Below are 20,981 nucleotides of genomic sequence, written 5' to 3' on the forward strand. Positions count from 1 at the left end.
TGAAATTTTGCCGTACGTCACGTTCGCCTATAACACCGCTGTACAAGAGACCACAGACCTAACACCATTCGAGCTTGTTTATGGCCGTCGCGTCACAACACCGTTAGACGCTATGCTCCCCGTAGACCAGGACAACAGCGGAAATGACAGCGTTGACGACTTCGTTGAGAGAGCCGAGGGAGCCCGCCAGCTTGCACGGAACCGCATTCGCGCGCAGCAAGATATCGACGCTCGCCGTTACAACCAAGGCAGAAGGAGCGTCCACTATCAACCAGGTGACTATGTATGGGTGTGGACACCAGTTCGACATCGTGGGCTTTCGGAGAAGCTATTGCGGCGCTACTTTGGCCCTTACGAAGTTGTGCGCTGCCTCAGTGACGTGAATTACGAGGTAGTTCCCCAAAGCTCCGACACCATTTTAAACCGAAGACGTCTACGTCCAGAAGTAGTCCATGTAGTACGGATGAAACCGTACCACGCCCGTAACTTATGAACACTTCGAACCTTTTCCCTATTATCCACAACAGCATGGGCTTTTTTTTTTCATTGACATGATCATTTTTTTTCATTTCATGGCCATCTCTAGCATCTCAGTCAATCGACCGGGACGGTCTCTCTTGAAAGGGGGGAATTGACGCAAGGTAGGCTGGCAACTATAGTAGCCAGCCTCTGAAGAGGACAACGAAGTAGTTCTGTGTGCGCGTGCTCTGGAGTTCGCGTTTCTGGCCCTTGGGTTGCGAAAGTAAACGCCCTATTTTGTACCTGCGTGCCTGTGTCTTTGTGACAATATATATTAACACACTGCGGAACACTATCTCAAAAGCGTGCTGTCGAAAGAGTGAACATCTACCTTCAACGGTGACTTCGAAGTTTGTACAAAACATAGACAGAAGCCACAATAGTTACACGGTCGCGCGAGCGGCCTTAAGCGTTAGTGAAGATCTGAGCCTCAATTTATCATGGTATATTGCATAGCATCTGTAAATAAGCTGACAGTAGAGTGCGACCACTAATATTGCCAACATTTGTAGGGAGAGATGAACTGATTTCCCGATGATTTTGCTGCTGAATGTGAGTAACTATAAAGAAGACAAAATTGACATAGCGGAAAGTGAGCGCTGCCTTTTATAGCGAGAACATTGTGCCATTCGCGAATTCACGAGACTATCGTAGACGCCCCATCTCGTCATATTTCTTACACCACCAAAAGATCTTGACAAACTGAGATATACATGTGTCGTATACAGGTGTCAGGCCTGTCTGCGATTCTGGTGGACCACCTGCGCGCCCTGAATGTGATGCCGAGCTACGTCGTGGTGTCCATACTGTGTTTCTCTGCGTCTATGCTTACCGAATTCACGAGCAACACGGCAATCAGCGCCATTATGCTGCCCATCGTATTCGAAATGGTAAGTGGTCCTGCTTTTGACCATCTCGTAAGCAACAATCCTTCGTTTTTTTTTACCTTCAAATAACAGATTGACGCCTAAATTTCTATAAATATTGCAGTCATTCAATACCACATTGTCTTCACTACCAGCGACGCCTGACATCAGTCAACAAATACCGCAATTTAAAAATACTCTTAACTGACAACCGTATTCAGAAATATAAATGGGTCCTATACTCTACCAAAATCTCTAAGACGAAATACTTGCGCTGCTACCTGCAACATATACATTCAACATACGCTCGTGAATGAGTAAGGGTGTGTGTTTGATTGTGTGTGCGTTTGAAATAGCTTCGGCATAGATCACAGTTCCGAATAATTTTAGCGTGAGTAATCCTAAACAATATTCAGGCACGTCTATTTTTTTTTCTTTTTGCTTTACACTGACTCTCAGATTTAGCCGGCTGCTGCTTGTGGTAGGGGATAACATGAGACGCTGCCACGATCATAAACCCTATTCGATAAATTATGCATAAGCTATTCATGGTGCCGAGGTGCATGGTGTCACACGCTTTTGTTTAGCGTATCGATGCACCTTTCGATACCACATGTGTGCAGATAGTAAATGTACAGACAAAAAGTTGAAAGTGTGTGTGCCTCAGTTCTGTTTCCCACCATTTATGTTCTGATTGCGCCAGGTCGACTTGACTGTGCGCAGGCCGTGGCGCTCGAAGTGCACCCGCTGTATTTCGCCATACCGGTGACCATCTCCTGTTCGTTCTCGTTCATGCTTCCGGCGGCCACACCACCCAATGCCATCGTCTTCGAGATGGGCAACTTCAAAATCTCAGACATGGTGGGTGTGCGTCACGGGACGCCAAGAAGCTAGTATGAGAGAAGTGATAATTAGAGCCGATCTCGGTGCTCAACTTAAGTATCGAGACAAAGCTGCAAGTCAATTACAAAAGTAGTTCAAGATCGGAATACGACTCTTCACATGTTTCAACGTATGAGCTGGGCGCCGGCCAGGAAGCTGGGGCACGCACCTTGAGTGGGCCAAAAGGCGCTCTCATGCATGAATAAATCAGAGCTAAATGAGTGTATTTAGAACCAACGTGCGACAATATACAGTACTATGTGCTCTACTATGGGAGAGAATAGAGCTGTCCCGGTCGAAAATATATCATATTTGCCTATCATAAGAAGCATGTGTGTTCAGAAAAAATGTTCAACGTTTTCAAGCAGCATGTTTAAAAAAATGGCAGCGTATCCACGAAGTGAATGATGGAGAGCGAGGCGAAGCATCCGTCCGTCCATTCGTTCTTGCTTCCGTCCGTCCATGCGTGCGTCTGTGTCGCCGCCCATGCGTCCATCCGCCCGTCCGTGCGTGCGTCTGTTCGTGCGTCCACACGTCCATCTGTGCGTCCGTCATGCATCCGCTCCTGCGTCCGTCCATGCGTCCATCCGTCCGTGCAGCCATCCGTGCGTCCGTCCATGCATCTGTCTGTGTGTCCATTCGTCCACCTATTCAACACTCCAAGTACTACCATCTCACATTTTTTCATCATATATTCCCAATATAGAAGCACCGCCATTCAGCGGACATTCCAAGAAGTAAACGAGAGGTGGCACACGCACACTTTCTTACGGCTTGCGCTTCAGGACTACTTCCCACCTTTAACCACCTCGAGTTCATGGTATATACTAGTTCACTGCATTCGTGGCACTGCGGCATAACGCTCGCTAAACCTTTCTAAAACCAGGGAGGTTACTCCCAGCGAGTATGACGTAGCAACCCTTTCTTGTGAGATAGTGTTCAATGTACATGCCAATGACTGCTAATGGGGAATGAGAGGCAGGAGGATTCGGGTTTAGTTAACGTGCACGCTGTGATTTTTTTATTGTCCAACAACGCACAGGAGAAATCTCCCACCGGCACCACCTTGCAGGTCAAAGCGTAAGACATGTTATGCACTACTACGAAGTACGAACGGGTGCTGCTTTAAGGAGCTTCACCCCTATAGAAGGAATCAAGTATTTAGAGTACTTCGTGCTATACCATGGGAGAGCTGAAAGCTGTCCCGTTGAAATAAAATACTGTGTTTAGAAAAAGCGAAGTGTTTAACGACTTCGAGCACTTCATACTCGGCTACTGGACATCAGTGAGCAGTCTCTATGTGGCCCTCATACGGCATATGTTAAGAAAATGTGGTTAATGATTTAGAGTAATTGGTACTCTACTATGGGAGAGCATAAAGCCGTCCCGTCAGAAAACAACACACAGTCACCATCAGTGGCATAGTGCAACCAGACTTACGTCGACACTGTTAACGTATGCCATCCTTCAATGCCTTTGTCGTGTCATAAGTCAGATTAAAGATAACGTCGTTATGTATTGTTATACTTTCTAGTACTTCTTGTGTGATTTCCCTTGCCCAAGAATTTTTTTCATTGCTTGTATGCTATCGTTTTTCAACACAACAGGAATATTGAAGTTTTGCGCTTCTCCTGTTCTAGTAAGTGGTCGCTACTTAGATTCCAAAACACCATGGTGCGATGCTTACGACTGGTATGAATAAGGAAAATTAAGCATTTACACTGGTCAAACTTCCGTGCACGAAGGCTTGTCAAGCAGCACAGTCGGATTTTTCAAACTGATAGGCATTTGTTTATGTGATTCTTATGTGATTCTTAAAGAGAAAACAAGAGAAAAGTGAGCCCCATAACCGTCGGCATCAGAGTGTGACGCCTCAACAGTAGATCACGAGAGATGGGCGTAAGGAGGGATCGAAAAAAGAGGATTAAAGGTATATCGCTAGAGGGGGGGGGAGAGAGGAGAGATCGTGGCGCAGGGATAGTGATACCCAGAAGCAAGGAGAAGATAGGAAAGATGGACACGGTCACAGGAGTCTGAAGACGAGGCACCACTCAGCGAGAGCTCTTGTCGGCGGCAGGAGATGGCGTAGGGTGAACCAGTCGGCCAGAGCTGCGCGGTCGTCGGCGATCGTGGGGGCCCGACCGGGAGCGAGTCTCAATAGACGTTTGCTGCACTGGTTTCATGCGAAGCCATACATATTTCCTATCTGCTCTCCCAGTCAAATTTATTCCTCAGTCTTTCCTTTTTCTTCTCGTTTTACGTGTCTCTATTTTTTTCTTTATTAAGGTTCTTTCTTTTTCTATTTCTTTGTATTTCTATTTCTATTTCTTTTCTATTTTTGTCTTCTCATTCTTACTCTGGCTGAGCCACATACGCTTTTTCGCGCAGATTTTTTGGTGGTCAACTGTTAACTACAGTGCAATTTAGTCCGACTCGCATGACGCATATTCGCTCTAAAGTGTGTTAGGCTTCCTGGAAAAAAAAATGATCTCGACCTTGAACAGCCTCACCGCTATACCATGCAGAGGCCACAGGGCGGATGTCGCGTTGCATTTATCGTTTCGCGCTCGTGTACACCTTACACTTTTTCCTCTGTTTCCTGTCTCGGGTGGAACGAACTTGCCCGCTTAGAGAAGCTTGGCGTACTTATCACCTGTCAGTGCAGCCAGCGCACGGACCACCGACTTTGTAGCGTAACGAACTCACAGAAACCAACTTTAGCAGCAAGCACGCAATCAGGAAAGGCCACACGCTGTAGTGGTTTTTTGGCACATGGTTTTCTGCAACATTTATTATATGTATGTTCGGCTCTTCGATCATTCGGCGATCATGGGAATGATGCGCAATACGCGGATTTGCTTCGTGCTTAGTCTTACTGTTTGTAACGCACTTTTCGTTTATTGTTGTGTTTCGGCTTTCATGTGAAATGAAATTTTGACATTTGTGAAAATCAAAATGTTTGAATTAGCGAGTCTAATGTCATCAAAGTAGTAAAGTGCGATAGCAACCCTTTGTAAACTTCACCTTGTGACAAAGCCACCATATGGCGCCCAGAGCCAACTGAAGCAGAAAAAAAAAGCAGTTTGGAGCAAATGCGTGCAGTAGTCCCCACTCACATGCTGGATTAGCCGTCCTGCGTTGCAGCTCGTGAAGACAAGCCAAATGTTCCTGCAGTTCTTCATTACGAAACTTTATAATTTATTTTACGTTACCCTCATCTCATGGCTAAAGATGACTGCGCCCTATGAAACTTCTGCTCTACAAGTTTACGCCTCCAGTTTATTCGATTATGACTCACCTCCATCTAGCTGGAAGTTTTCTCGAAGGAACGTTATTTTGCATTATATATATTTTGACTCTGCCCATAGTTTTGCTGTCGTGCCAAATAAATATCGAGATTGTAAACGCGGCAATAAAAAATTGGTAAGTCTGTGCATACTTGGGGCTGATGGCATGCATGTTAGCCTGTTGTATTAAACCTGTATTGAACCTTCAAGAGTGCATTCAGTGGCAGAGCGTGTGGAAGTAGGTATACATTGCGCAGGTTGATGATATGATGATTTTTGGGGTTTAACGTCCCAAAACCCCCCTATGATTATGAGAGACGCCGTAGTGGAGGGCTCCGGAAATTTCGACCACCTGGGCTTCTTTAACGTGCACACAAATCTGAGCACACGGGCTTACAGCATTTCCACCTCCATCGGAAATGCAGCCGCCACAGCCGGGATTTGATCCCGCGAGCTGCGGGTCAGCAGCCAAGTACCTTAACCACTAGACCACCGTGGCGGGGCGTTTTTTTCATTAATCAACAGCGTTTTGAACAAAAAAAATTTATTGTTTAATCACGCACAGGAGAAAGCTCACCAGGCACTATCTTGGAGGTATACAATGGCTGCTACTGGGAATCAGAGACAGTAGAAGTCGGCCTTTACCACTTCTACTAACGTTTCCTACTGGAACATGCCAATGGCTGCTAATGGGGAATGAGAGACAGGAGAATTCGGCTTTTAGTTAACGCGCACGCTGCGATTTTTTTTATTGTTCGACAACGCACAGGAGAAATCTCCCACCGGCACCACCCTGGAGGTCAAAACGTAACACCGGTTACACACTACGACTACGACTACGAGGGACGAACGGGTGCCGCTATAAGGATCTTCGCCCCTAAAAAGCTACCGTTTAGCGTTCATCGCATCAAATGCTTGACACTCACACCGGCACCATCACAGTCCTGAGTTGAACTCGGGCCTTCTCAGAATGAACGAGTTTTTATCCGAGTGCACGCGTCAATCAGTTTGAGTGACAGACGCCTGCGGTGGAGATCGGGTACGCCCACCACGTTTGTTCTTTCCCAGGAGCAGTACTCACGCCCAGCGGCACGCTTTATTTATCAGCTTTATCGCGCAGACTATGCACACACACACACGCAGAAGTATAAGTGATACCATCACGTGGTTCCTATGTTTCGCATTCAATTCCCCGCACTCATGACGTTTCGAATCACAGCCGCGTTGCCATGATGATGCGAGCACCCCTGGTGGCCAGCCGTCTTTTAGGGCTGAAGTTTCTTAGAGCAGCACCTGTTGGTCCCTCGTAGTCGTAGTAGGAGTGTGTAACCAGTCTTACATTTTGACCTCCAAGTTGGTGCTTGTGGGAGATTTCTTCTGTTCGTTGTTGAACAATAAAAATTCGCAGCGTGTGCGTTAACTAAAAGCTGAATTCTCCTGTCTCTCATTCCCTCTTAGCAGCCATTGGCATGTACATTGAGCACTATCTGACAAGAAAGGGTTGCTACGTTATACTCGCTGGGCGTAACCTCCTTGGGTTTAGAAAGGTTTAGCGAGCGTTGGGCCGCAGTGCCATGAATACAGTGAACTAGTATATACCATGAGTTCGAGGTGGTTAAAGGTGAGAAGGGAAGTAGACACGAAGTGTAAGCCGTAAAAAAGTGTGTGTGTGTGTGCCACCTCTCGTTTAGTCCTTGGAATGTCTGCTGGATGGTGGTGCTTCTATATGCGGAATATATAATGAAAAGATGCGAGGTGGTAGTACTTGGAGTGTTGAATAGGTGGACGAATGGACACACAGACAGATGCATGGACGGACGCACGGATGGCTGCATGGACGGATGGACGCATGTACGGACGAAGGAGCGGATGCATGGACGAACGCAGAGACGGACGCACAGATGGACGTGTGGACGCACGATCAGACGCACGCATGGACGGGCGGATAGACGCACGGGCGGCCTCACAGACGTACGCACGAACGGACGGAAGCAAGAACGAGTGGATGGACGGATGCTTCGCCCCACTCTCCATCATGCACCCCGTGGATATGCTGCCATTTTTTTTATTTATCTGCGATATTTGTTACAAGTGAAACGAGCAGCTCAAGAGTGCTGCGTGTGCACCCTTGTTGCCTTTGTGAGAGGAAGTTTCCTGTTCGAAAGAAGACAAACGCCCACGAACACGCCTATGGGGGGCACGTGTTCAGTTGACAAAAAGATAGCGCGGCTATCACACCGACGTCGCTGCACTGTTAAAATGTTAACTGAGTGGCGACGCTGACGTGTTCGCACACGCTGTTTCTTTGATAACCGCCGCAAATGTCCCACATGCGTTTCCAACACCACGTGCGTTCTTGTAGCCATTTTTATCAACGCTGCTATTCACGCGCTTCGCACTGTCTTCATGCTATGGCCACTGCAGAGCAAAGCTCGGAGCAAACTCGTCTGCCGAGAAGCTCGGGCCATCCTGCATCGCACCCCGGAAATGCACTCCACATAATACGTAATAGCCGTACGTCAGGCTCTATCATGATAGCTGTGAGAGACGGCTGTGTGGGACATCTTCACTATATCTTTATGATAGGGGCTTTTATTGCGTAATAGGACTTATACACAAATTCTATGTTATCTTTGAAGAAAGGGTTAATTTAAAGAGTTGCCTACTGACCACGTGGTTTAAGATTATCAAACTTAGTCGGTGTTAATGCATACACACCCACATTGCACGTCTCTCAAATCTTCTCTGAGGAATGCACGACAGGACTGGTGCTTAATTGCGTTCGTTCGCACTCGCGTGGGCTTTCATTCGCAGGCGTCTCCGGGCTTCCTCATGAACATGGTGTGCGTCACCGTGGAGCTCATCAGCATCCACACGCTGGGGCCGCTCGTATTTGGAGTGCACGATTTCCCGGCGTGGGCAGCGCAGAATAACACTGAGACGCCGGCTTATTCCGGATGAGCTGAGCACTCATTAACGACCACACGCGGTTTATCGCGTGATTTCACGCTATACTTTGCAATTAGGATCATAATTGTATTTCGTCATTTGACTTCGGGGGGTATCTCACTTTGTTCTTTCTTTGTTTCTTTTTTTCCGCGTCTTCTAGATGTTATGGATGTAGCTTAACTTCTAGCCTGTCAGCGCAATTTCTCGTTCTTTTGAGTCACATTATAGCGCAGTACTTCAAGAATGAAACGAATGTGATTCGTTTTGCGTGAATGTGCAATAATAAAAAAATGGAGTGAAGCAATCTCTGACTTGCTATAAACCCCACTCTGCACTTGACATTTCAAAAGAGGTGTAAGAACTTAATAATGAATTTCTTGGTTTATCTCGAATTCATTTACTCAATATATGAAGCTGACATCCATGCAACTGACAGATGCAAGGCGGCTGTCAGAAATAAAAAAAGCATGCGAATTTGAAAGTTTTTTGTCTTATGAGCCCCAATACATTTTGAGTAAAGGAGTATCTTATTACGCGAATTATTTATAAACTTGGGCGAAGAGGCTGTGTCTGTATAGCCGCTCTAATAGGGAAATTTAGCTGACCGCTTTTGCGCTTCCTTCCCCGTTCTGGTCATACGCTCAACGTTACCAGAGCGCGACGCATGGCCAAGCGTAATTCGTTCAACGCAATCGCGATGCCACCGCTGCATGAAAGTTGGTGTAAAGTAAAGTAAACATAGTTCCTATCTTGCAGCAAGATAGAAAATCGCACATTGATTACTTCGAAGCCTTCAAGACAGCCCTAGCACGTTTCAAACGCCCTGCCCTAAGGGAGCGCGTTCACCGCGTTGCACTGTGGCAAATCAAACTAAAAACCTATTTTTAATAAGTTGAAGAGTGGCTGCTGGTAAATACTGAATTGTTACTATTGTTACATAAAATCACTTACTATCGAAGATTTGCGAAGTCACTTTGACGGAATTACCAAAGAAGCACCTCGAGACGCTCCTTTATGGTCCCAAGTGTCAGCTCTAGATTATTTCATAGAACTTCACCCCCAATTCGCGGATTCATGAAGGGATGGACTGCGACGCCTCCGCTGAGAAGGCAGATCTTTGAGTGTCTTGAAGTGTCGTCGTTGCTTGCATGTTTTCCGAACAACCACTGCGTTTCCCGAGCAGGGCGGACTCGTGGCACAGGAGGCTGCCATTTTGGTCGCTTCTCTTCACATCACGTGATCTTTCACTCGCTACGATGGTCCGATGACACGCTCAGCTCCTGACCGTATAGCGCATGCGCAATGGCGTAGCAACCGGCATAATGAGCGGAGCGTGAGGCAAAATACAGTCGGCTAAAAGTCCCTAATAACATCGAGGTCGTGGTAGTCTTTCACAAGTGTCAACTATGACCCTTAGGTCCGGCATCTTCTCTACCATTGGTTCGCGTTGCTGGAAAAACTAGCTTTCGCTATTACCATCTGGGACAGCGTTCTACTCTTCCATGGCGGACAGTATGAACGAGTAAACAAACAAAGACAAATTCGATCCACTTAGCATACTCGAATTACACCGCCCGTCGAATGTTTGTTCGCGCAGAGAGGCGTCGAAGACAAATATCGCACGCAGGGTCGTCGTTGTTCCCAGCGGCTCTTATCCATCGCAAAAAACGCCGCCCGGGCGGTGACAATGTACACCAAATAGGGATTATTGATGATGCCCTCGGTGACTGCTCACGCAGAAGCGGCACGCTCTATACGAGCCTATATACTACGCACTTCTATTGGCCAGTGCATACGACGGTGTTTTTCGGCAAACAATAGGGAAGACGGAGACTTCATTAGTGACCTTCAGTCTCCTGAACATACTTTGTGTGCGCGTGAGCCAATGCCGTCGATGCCACCAGAGTCCTTTGACTGGCTGCTGCGGCGTGATAAAGAGCATGCTCGCTGGCACCCGCGCACATCACCCGACGAGCTTCACACAAACAAGTATCAGAGGCGTGATGGAGTAAATTAGGAAGGGAATGAATAACTAATACTAAAGCGTGAGCACTCGCTGCGATAGAAATCATGCGGGTGGCCTTTCAGGCTTTGTGCACGTTTGAAGACATCACCCCACGCCTGGAGAACTTCCAACGTTGAAAGCCAGCATGTTGTAGCATTGCTTGCCAAATACTATCACACTAATTCGGAGGTAATAATTTCTCTGGTGGGAGATAGCGAGCGCTGCTTTCGTTATCAGAAACATCAACTAAGCGAACATTTCACTCAATCAATCAATCAGTCCATCAATGAATTAATCAATCCATTCATTTAGCATTCAGTAAAGCTTCAACATCATGACGAATGCAAGGAGAAAAACAGACCTAGTCTTGCCGCCAGGGTGAAGCAATGAGTGCGACAGCGACAAGTTGGTGTGTGATACGAAGAAATGCTAGCTTCTCATGTCTTTAGCAAAGGCGGCCGCTGCTGAGAGCAAATTTACTTTCATAGGGTTTCAATCAGTTGGTGAAGTAATAACTATTACTAAAAGCTTTTAGTGTAGGCGCCAAAAGTACACAATACCGTTTTCATACCCCCTCTCCTAAGCACTTATTATGACAAAAAAAACATGCAAGCTATGACAATAGGAATGCAACTTAGTGAAAGCGCGCAGCTTTTCGCTGCTCTGTGTATGTTACGTAATTTTATAGCTTAAAAACTTAAAACACCCACTTCTCGAGACACAATTAACAGCTATATAAATGATAGCTGCGATAGGTTGCGAAAGACTGAAAGCTGTAGAAGAGTATCCATATTTGGGATAGTTGGTAATCGAGGAGAGAAGAGGAAGTTAGATGGGCAGATGAGATTAAGACGTTTGCGGGCTCGACATGGAAGGAGCAGCACAGGACCAGGTTTATTGGCAAAACAAGGAAGAAGCATTCGCCCGGCAGTGGGCGCAGTCATACTGACGATGATGACAATGACAGTTTATAAGCACATGAAGATGAGTTAGCTCTTTGTTCGCTCGTTCCTGTAGATTATCATTTACTATACAATACCAGCATTACACAACACACTACATCGATGCTACCAAACTAAATCGAACTTCAGCGATGTCCTTCAGCATTTCGCGTGATGAATTTATCTAACTTCAATAGCTGTGCAGCATGTATTTCAGGACAGGAGACTATTGCCAAGTTTTCCTGAAGACATTTATCAACGCTATCTTCGTAATCTCTTTTCATGTGATTGCTTTTGCCTTCAAAATTATTTGGATTTTTTTCTTTTGACGCAGTCAGCAGGCTCGTGTTTTTCTTCAAATTTCTATGTATTTTATGCGAAGTTTTTTTTTTCAATTTACAATTACATGTTGTGAGTTTCACATGCTTGTACACTTTCGAAAAGCACGAGAAAAGCCCCGACAAACTACGTACCAGGAAGTAACGGTGTTGAAAAGTCAAGGTCGCACGGGAAACCTCAATGATCAAGCCCGAATGTTCCCTCAAACAACAGCACATGTCAATACTTCTTACGGAGCAATGACGAGCACAATCAATACATCAACGTTCATCCTTAGCGCACATATGAAACAAAAGAGCAGGTTGTTTTAGCGGTTGAACGGGGGTAACAATGCGAAGGCACGAGTTTGTTCAGTGGGAATCAAAAACTAGTCGATTCTATTTTTCTACACCGAGCAGTCAGGATGAAAGTCAGAATCAGGCCTGCTGTGGCTGAGCTTCCTAAAATTTCTCTCTCTATTCGTTCTAGGTTGTCTTTCTACCTCGAAGAGGGAAAAAGGGTGTACTGAATGGCTGGGGAAGATTCGCCTCGCGTCCCTATTCAATCTGAAATGGAACTTGTAACAAGCAGCGCGAACGTCGAAGTCTAGAGAGAAGCTACGCGAGAAAATTGGGCCTGAAGCGCAGTAAAGAATGCATAATTTATGGAGAAATTCTCATTAATTCAAGGAAAAGGCACATTAATAAAAACGAATTAATAGGATTCTCTTTCTCAGCGCCATGGGCATGCTGCATGAATCGTTTTGTGTGTCTACTTGAAATGAACTTGGAAAAAATCTTTCATTTTGACACGCACAAAGGAAGGCCAAAAGTATTTTCATTCTCCTAACAAGCTGTTTCAGTTTGTAGTGGTTTTCAGGTTACAAAATTGAGATTGAAAAGGAGGTGCAAGACACGGATAATTCGTATCTCTTGTTAGTTTGCTAAACGGGAACCATAAGATATTTGATATTGATTATAAATATATATATATATATATATATATATATATATATAAATATATATATATATATATATATATATATATATATATATATATATATATATATATATATATATATATATATATTGGAAAGAAGTTTATACCTAAGGACTCGTTTTTCCGTGTTTTCACACAATATTAATGAGACCCAACAGACAATAATACCAAGAAATAAGGGAAGTTATTAGAACCAATGTAATGTAAAAAGAAAGAAAAATGGGTGAAAGAATAACTTGCAGTGAGCAGGAGTCGAGCCTACGACCTTCGAATTACGCGTTCGATTCTCTACCACTGAGCAATCACGGCGGCGATTCCCCCAGCCACTTTATTGAGTTTATATGTGAATTTAAACGTGGGAGTGTCAGTCAGCGCCATCTCTAGCCATGGTGGCATGCGTGGAACACTCTTTTTATGAGCCTGTGTGGCGTCACGTAGCACGTGAACTTATTACGAGGTGGCAGCTGACCAATAGTCTCTCGTATACAACCTAATGGCACCAAGTCTGCCACTACGAGACCCTCGTTAATGAATGAGAGAAAGAAGTGTATACCTATGAATTTTGACACAATATTTATGAGATCTAACAGACAATTATGCCAAAGAATGTATAGGGAAAGTTGTTAGAACCTATGTAGTATAAATAAGAAGAAAGAAAAGTGGGTGAAGAAATAACTACAGAATCGAACCTACGAGCTTCGAATTACGCGTTCGATGCTTGCGGCCATAGGTATACAGTTCTTTCCCATATATATATATATATATATATATATATATATATATATATATATATATATATATATATATATATATATATATATATATATATATATATATATATATATATATATATATATATATATATATATACCGGTTAGTATAATGATAACGGAATGAGGAGTTCGGAAACTTCCTGTTCCAAATGTGTACCCGTGTTGTCAATCTATATAGTGGCACTTCTTTTCGGCTTCCTCTTCTTCCTCCTATAATGCCTCTCAGCAATCTATACAGATTACCTATCAGTTTTCCTCAGTTTTCCTTCACCTCTTCGTTGAATGAAAAACTGGTGATTTCCATCATCCCCTTATAGGTATTATATGATTTGGGAATTGGCCAAGTGCGAAGCCCATAACCATCTGCACTTAGGAGAAATTTAATGTATAGGCTTCGGCACATACATCAACGAATTTGGGAAGCAAGCACGTCTAGTCTTGCTTCATTCTCTGCAGACATTCTAAAAGGAAGGCATTCGTTTCACGATCAAGATAGGGCCTCCGAAGAACATCTTAATCTAGGGGAGTCAAGGGGCGACTAATCAAGAAATCAAAGAGGAATTCATGGCTATCCTCCCTTTACACCACTTTAGTTATTATTGTGATAGCAATTATATGGACACTCTCGGCTGCGTTTCGCCGCCGGCATCGGCGTGGGCGTCGGCGTGGGCGTCGGCGTCAATGTCATGCACTGTATACTAGGTGTCCCACATAACTTGAGCCAAGAATTTGAAAATGAAAGATAGTGGTGAAGTGAACCAATGGTGTACTACTCGCGCTAGCCTGTAGGTACTCCAGCAATTTTTTTATTTCTCTCCATACTATAATTGACAATTTTTAATTACCCATTTTTTAAAATATGGGCTGGAATCTTAAAATATGAACACTGAGATGTAGAACACTTTCAGAAACCACCGGCAAAAGTGTTTCCTTAAATATGCATCTAGCGCTGTTACTTTTTCTGGGTGGTAAAGAAAGCCTATAGAAGCACTATCGCAATGTGCTCACGGTCCGTCATACGGCTTCTTTTCACGTTTGGCGGGCTTTCTCTACAACTTTGAAAAAATAACAGCGCGAGACGTATCGTACAGGAAACAATTTAGTTGGTGGTTTCTGAAAGTGCTCTACATCTCAGTGTTCATAAATTGGGTTTGCTGCCCAATATTAAAACATTAGGTAAATAACAAATAATACCTGTTTATTATGGGGAGAAATTAAAAATAGCGTGAGCACCTACAGACCAGTGCGAGTAGTATGCGTTTTTCAAATTGCCTCCTAAGTGCCTTTCACTTTCAAATTCTTGGCTCAAGTTATGGGGGACACACTGGCTCGCGGCCGTTTTGCTGGATGATGATGAGTAGTTTTTAGTGGCGCAAGGGCTATTTGATGGCCAAAGAGCGCCATTTCAATTGACTACAGATATGAACAATGATATGGTGCGTGGCTGTAAAGGGGCCTTAAAATACCTCTCTCTAACGCGGGTTAAAACATGAAAGTAATAAAATCATGACAGTGTCGTGACATATGTGTGGTGATGCCTGATGGCAAAATGTCATGATAATAAAACCATGATGAAGATATAGTCACCGCAGCCACGACCACTCTATAGATGTCGTGCTACGGATGACCTCGAAATACCGGGTGAAAGCTTTGCACTTCTTTTAAAAACTTAAAAAGTGTTTGCAGTTTAAAAAGCGGATCCCTACCGATGAGCATCCCAGGGTGTAGAGGGAGCTGCTGTCAGTAGGGCAGTAAAAAGTGCTTTTTTCTTAGAGCATCTAGCTCACTGCACTGGACGAGAATGTGGAGAACCGTAAGGGGTTCTCCACATCTCTCACAATATGGTGGATCACCGGTAGACAGAAGAAATGAATGTATTGAATGTGTGTGTCCTGTTCTAAGCCTTGTTAGTATTACTTCTGTGTGTCGTGATTTTGATAGTGGCAGCCAATAACCTAGTTGCGGCTTTATAGCATGGAGTTTATTATCTGGGTGTTTATCCCACATGCTCTGCCAATGCCCCCTGAGCTTTCGTTTTATAAAAGGTTTTAAGTCAAGTGCAGGGACTGGTGTAGATGCATTGGCAGTAGTGACATTGGCGCAAGCAGCCAGATTGTCGGCCAAAACGTTCCCTTGTATTTCACGGTGCCCTGAAACCCAGCAGACAACGACGTGCTGTTTTGATGTGTAGAGAGTGCACAGAAGTGAGTAGAGTGACACCAGCACGGGGTTCTTGTGTTTTTTAGGAGTTTTCAGGGCTTTGACCAGGCTTAGGAAATCTGTGTATATTACCGCCTTTTGTAATTTTATCTGTTTAATGTGTTTTACGACCGCCAGTATTGCGTAAGCTTCTCCTGTGAAGATGCTTGCATTAGGATGAAGAACGTCGTACTCGGTAAAGGATTGGCCTACCGCTGCATATGACACAGAAGTGTTTGACTTTGACGCATCAGTGAAGAACTCAGGGCATGTGTATTGATGTTGTAGTTCTAAAAAGTATGTATGTATGTGTGCAAATGGTGCGTGCTTTGTGACATAAACAAAAGAAACATCACAGTCTATAAGCTGCCACTGCCACGGTGGCAGATATGTTGCAGGAGCCATCAAACTGGGTTCAAGAAGAGGCACATCTGTTTCTTCGGCCAGGCTCCTTACACGCAGCGCGTAGGGCTGCCTAAACGAAGGACGGTTCTCGAACAAGCGAGACCAAGACAAATCATTATTGTGAAATGGGAGGGATGTTTCTTGTCTGCCTTCACCTTCAAAAAGTACAAAAATGACAAGGAACATCTTTGTAGGTGGAGCGACCATTCATTCGAATCCACGTACAGGCTCTCCACAGGGCTGGTGCGGAAAGCACCCGTAGAGAGGCGAATGCCTAGATGGTGGACAGGGTCGAGAATTTTCAAGGTTGATGGTGTTGCCGACTGATAGATTATAGCACCGTAATCTAGGCGTGTGCGTACGAGGCTTTTATATAAGTTAATTAAACATTTCCTGTCACTACCCCATGTACTGTGTGACAACACTTTCAAAATGTTCATTGTTTTTAAGCACCTGTCCCTTAAATACTTGATGTGTGGGGTGAAGGTTAGCTTAGTGTCTAATATGAGACCAAGAAACTTGTGCTCGGTCTTCACTGACAGAGGTTGACCATGCAGGTCAATGTCGGGGTCAGGATGGAGGCCCCTCTTTCGGCTGAACAAAACACAAGTGCTCTTTTGCGCGTTGAGTATAAAACCATTCTCGTTTGCCCCTTGAGATACCTTGTTCAACCCTAGTTGAACTTGACGTTGGCACATTGAGATGTTGCACGATTTGTAACCAATCTGCACATCATCGACATATATGCAGTAAAAAATATTTCGTGGGAGAGACAGGTGCAAGGAATTCATTTTAACTATGAAAAGTGTGCAGCTCAATACACCTTCTTGAGGCCCACCTGTTTCTTGGACAAATACTCGAGATAAGACAGTGCCAACTTGGACACGGAATGTACGGTTGGACAGGTAGCTTTCGATAACTGTCAGCATTCTACCCCGCACACCTAAATGTGAGAAGTCTCGCAATATGCCGAAGCGCCATGCAGTGTCATAAGCCTTTTCCATATCGAGGAACACAGAAAGAAAAAATTGCTTATGAACAAAAGCGTTGCGAATTTGTGCTTCAATACGGACAAGGTGGTCAGTGGTGGACCAAGCCTCTCGAAACCCACACTGGTATGGGTCAAGTAGGCCACTAATTTCAAGAAAGTGCATCAGGCGCCTATTAATCATTTTTTCAAAGACTTTGCAAATACAGCTGGTTAAAGCTATTGGCCTGTAGCTGGAAACTGAGGCCGCGTCCTTGCCTTGTTTTAGGATTGGGATAATGATAGCTTCCTTCCAGGCTGAGGGTAGCTCGCCAGAAGACCATATCGCAATATACAGAGAGAGGAGAGCTTTCTGGGTTTCAGTGGGCAGGTGTTTTAACACTTCATATGCCACACGGTCCGGGCCTGGGGCAGATTTATTGCAGCAGGCAAGTGAGGCCTGCAGTTCAGCCAAACAGAAAGGTTCGTTGTATGCCTCATGTGTTCTGGGCTTGCGCTCTAATCTGTTTTTCTATTGCGGTCTTGTATCGTCCAAACGCTTCACTATAGTGTGTTGACCTGAAGACCTGTTCAAAGTGTGCTCCGAGAGTGTTTGCCTGGTCTTCCAAACTCTCCCCTTGTGTGTTCACTAGAGGAAGCGAACGTGCTCCTCGTCCTGGCACCTTACCAACCATGCTCCAGACTCTCGACTCATCTGTGTATGAGTTATTGCCCGACACAAATTTGTGCCAACTTTCTCTTCTCGCCGGTCGGCGCGTTCTCTTTGCTTGCGACTTGACGTTCTTAAAGTTTACAAGATTCTCGGCTGTGGGCGAGTCTCTAAGCAACCTCCATGCCTTATTTAGTTTTTTCCGAGCCTCACGGCACTCATTATTCCACCATGATACTCGTCGTTTGCTTGACGGTACACATGTTTGGGGAATACATTTTGTTGCTGCATCAACCAGGAAAGCTGTAAAGTAGCATACAGCATCCTCTATGCTCAATGCCGCCATGTCAGTCCAAGATAATAAAGTCATTTTTTGAAACTTTTCCCAATCAGCTTTGTCGGTGAGCCATTTGGGAACTTGTGCAGGACATGTATTTGTTATTGATGTGCTAATAACGATAGGAAATGGTCACTACCATATGGATCATTAATGACTTCCCATTTAAGTAGAGGCAGGAGTGATGGGGATATTATGCTGAGGTCTATTGCTGAGTACGTACTGTTAGCGATGTTGGAATATGTTGGCTCTTTCCGATTCAGCAGGCACGCACCGGAAGAAAAAAGGAGCTGTTCAATCAGGCGACCTCGAGCATCGCAGCGAGAGTCACCCCATAGATTGCTATGTGCATTGAAATCTCCAAAAAGGATATAAGGTTCTGGAAGTTCCTCTATGAGGGACTCGAATTCATGCTTTTCAAGACGGTGTTGTGGAGGTATGTAGAGAGAGCAGATGGTGACGAGCTTATTCAAAAGAACTGCTCTAACAGCCACTGCCTCAAGGGATGTTTGTAGTGGTACGTGTGTGCATGCAATCCCTTGATTGACTCTAATGGCAACACCACCGGATGGCACAATGACATCATTCCGGTTTTTCCGAAAGATAATGTAATGTTGTAAAAAGTTGGTGTGTTTAGGTTTCAGGTGTGTCTCTTGTACGCACAGCACCTTAGGTGTATGTCTGTGTAAAAGTTCATGGATATCGTCGAGGTTTCTCAACAGTCCTCTGTCGTTCCACTGTAGAAGTTGTGTCATTTTGATGTAGTCTGGTGCTGTGTGTACAGAGGTGTTGCGTTAGTTTACAGGGCCTTTTGAGGGCCCCGTGATTCGAGGTTTTTCTTTTTTGGCGCGCTCCAAGGAGTTGCGCCTATCCTTCGGCGTCTGAGGCGCCGGAGGAGTGGGACTTGTATCCATCACCTCTTGTGAGGTGGTGGATGGTGCCTGCTGGGCAGGCACATTCACTGAACTTTTCGACCTAACTGCGCCTGCAGTGGTCCCAGGTTCGGCAGACACCGGGGTCTGCCGGCCCTGTTTGTCAGATGGCGGAGCAGTACAGGCTGCTCCAGCCGGGGGCGCTGGCGGCACGGCCGCGGCCACACACTGTGCGACATTCGCGGGTGCCGAGGCATGTGGCGCGGCGCCCCGGCGCGTCACATCTGCAAAGGAGGGATAAGATGGGTTGTGTATTGCGAAACGTTGGCGTGCCTCTTGGAACGTGAGATTGAATTTAACCTTGAGTTCTACTATTTGTTTCTCTTATTTCCATGCGGGGCATGATCGTGAGTAGGCAGCGTGATCTCTTTCACAGTTCGAACAATGATTTGTTTCTGAGGTACAGTTGTCCGATAAGTGTTGAATGGATGCGCACTTTGCGCAAGTGGCACGCCCTCTGCAACTCTGCGATCCATGACCGAAACGTTGGCACTTGAAACATCGACGAGGGTTGGGAATGTATGGTCTTACACGAAGCTTACAATAGCCGGTTTCGATTGATTCTGGTAGATCACTTGTTTCGAAGGTAATTATTACGTGTTTTGTAGGGGTCAGTTTGTTGTTGCGCCTTATTGTTATTCGTTGGACTTTGACCACGTTCTGGTCCTGCCAACCTTCGAGCAGCTCACTTTCAGAAAGCTCAGTAAGATCATCATCAGAAACTACGCCACGGACAGTGTTCATGGACCTGTGTGGGCCCACCAAAACAGGGGTTTCCCCAAAGGCTACAAGCTTAGACAGCTTTTAATACTGAGCTTTGTCACGAACCTACAAAAGAAGATCGCCACTTCCCATCTTTGTCACTTTATAACCTGGGCCTATTGCTTCTGTGAGAGTTTTGGAAACGAGGAAAGGTGAAATGGCTCGGACTGTCTTGTTTTCGTTTTGACTGTGGATTACATGGTACTTTGGGAATGACGGCTTTGGTGTGTTAAGCAGGAAAGTATCATCGGTGCGCCACCTTTTTAGGGAGCGATCAGGAAGGAGGGGAAAAGCTTTTGCCATAAAAATACTATAAAGTTCGGTGGCGATGGTGGCCACCCACCACAGAGCCCAACAAGGGGACGCTACAAAGTTGATTCACAAACACTTGGAGACGCCAGCCATGCATCGCCGCTATAACCTAATATAACTACCCAAGGTTGGGTAACTACACAGGGTTAACCCTCGCCGCCAGGAAATTCGGAAGTAAACGGAAAAGAGAAGATGACAGGACAGATAAAAAAAGAGAGATAGAGACGAAGATGTAGGAAGAGAGTGATAGGAAAAGGCGACTGCCGATTTCCCCTGGGTGGGTCAGCCCAGGGGTGCCGTCTACGTGAAGTCGGGGCCAAAGGGGTGTGTTGCCTCTGCCGGGGGGCCTTAAAGGTCCAATCACCCAGCATCAGCTCAACCCCCAGGATCTCTTTTTCCCCGGGCACGGCAAAGCCACGCACGGCTAGGCGTGGGAGGGAGTAGAAACTCCCCCGTTAGCTCGGGTCCGTGGTGTCGCTACACACCAAACGCCTACTTGCGCAGGCGCCCCTGCGGGGTGTTTTGCTGGCCCCACATATACCAAATTTGGTGTTACGTGACGTCAATGGATGACGAACGTCTATGACTGGTGCAAACATGATAATCCTGACACGCGTGTCATGTAAGAACATGACAACATACCACGCTCATAGCGTGCTCGTGGGCGTTTCGCTAGCGCCACATATACTGAATTTGGTATCACGTGACGTGAACAGATGACCAGGGTAAGCGATACATTCAAACATAATATTCTTGACATGGAAGTGATGTATGGCATCATTTACCTCCACCTCATAACGTTGTGCTGATTTTAAAGTGACATATCAACCTTCGAAGCACTTGAAGTTGTGAGAGACT

General features: G+C 45.4%; 1 protein-coding gene across 1 annotated transcript in view; it reads left to right on the forward strand.

Annotated features, from left to right (window-relative positions):
* Window positions 1-8,515, forward strand: part of LOC142761738 (Na(+)/citrate cotransporter-like) — a 45,455-nt gene extending 36,940 nt beyond the window's left edge. The window contains exons 9-11 of the mRNA XM_075885741.1: window positions 1,248-1,409; window positions 2,109-2,246; window positions 8,369-8,515. Coding sequence (XP_075741856.1) covers window positions 1,248-1,409; window positions 2,109-2,246; window positions 8,369-8,515 — 447 coding nt within the window. The remainder of the gene's footprint in view (window positions 1-1,247; window positions 1,410-2,108; window positions 2,247-8,368) is intronic.
* Window positions 8,516-20,981: the final 12,466 nt, after the last annotated feature.

Source organism: Rhipicephalus microplus, chromosome 2 (genome assembly GCF_043290135.1).
Source record: "Rhipicephalus microplus isolate Deutch F79 chromosome 2, USDA_Rmic, whole genome shotgun sequence".
NCBI lineage: Eukaryota > Metazoa > Arthropoda > Arachnida > Ixodida > Ixodidae > Rhipicephalus > Rhipicephalus microplus.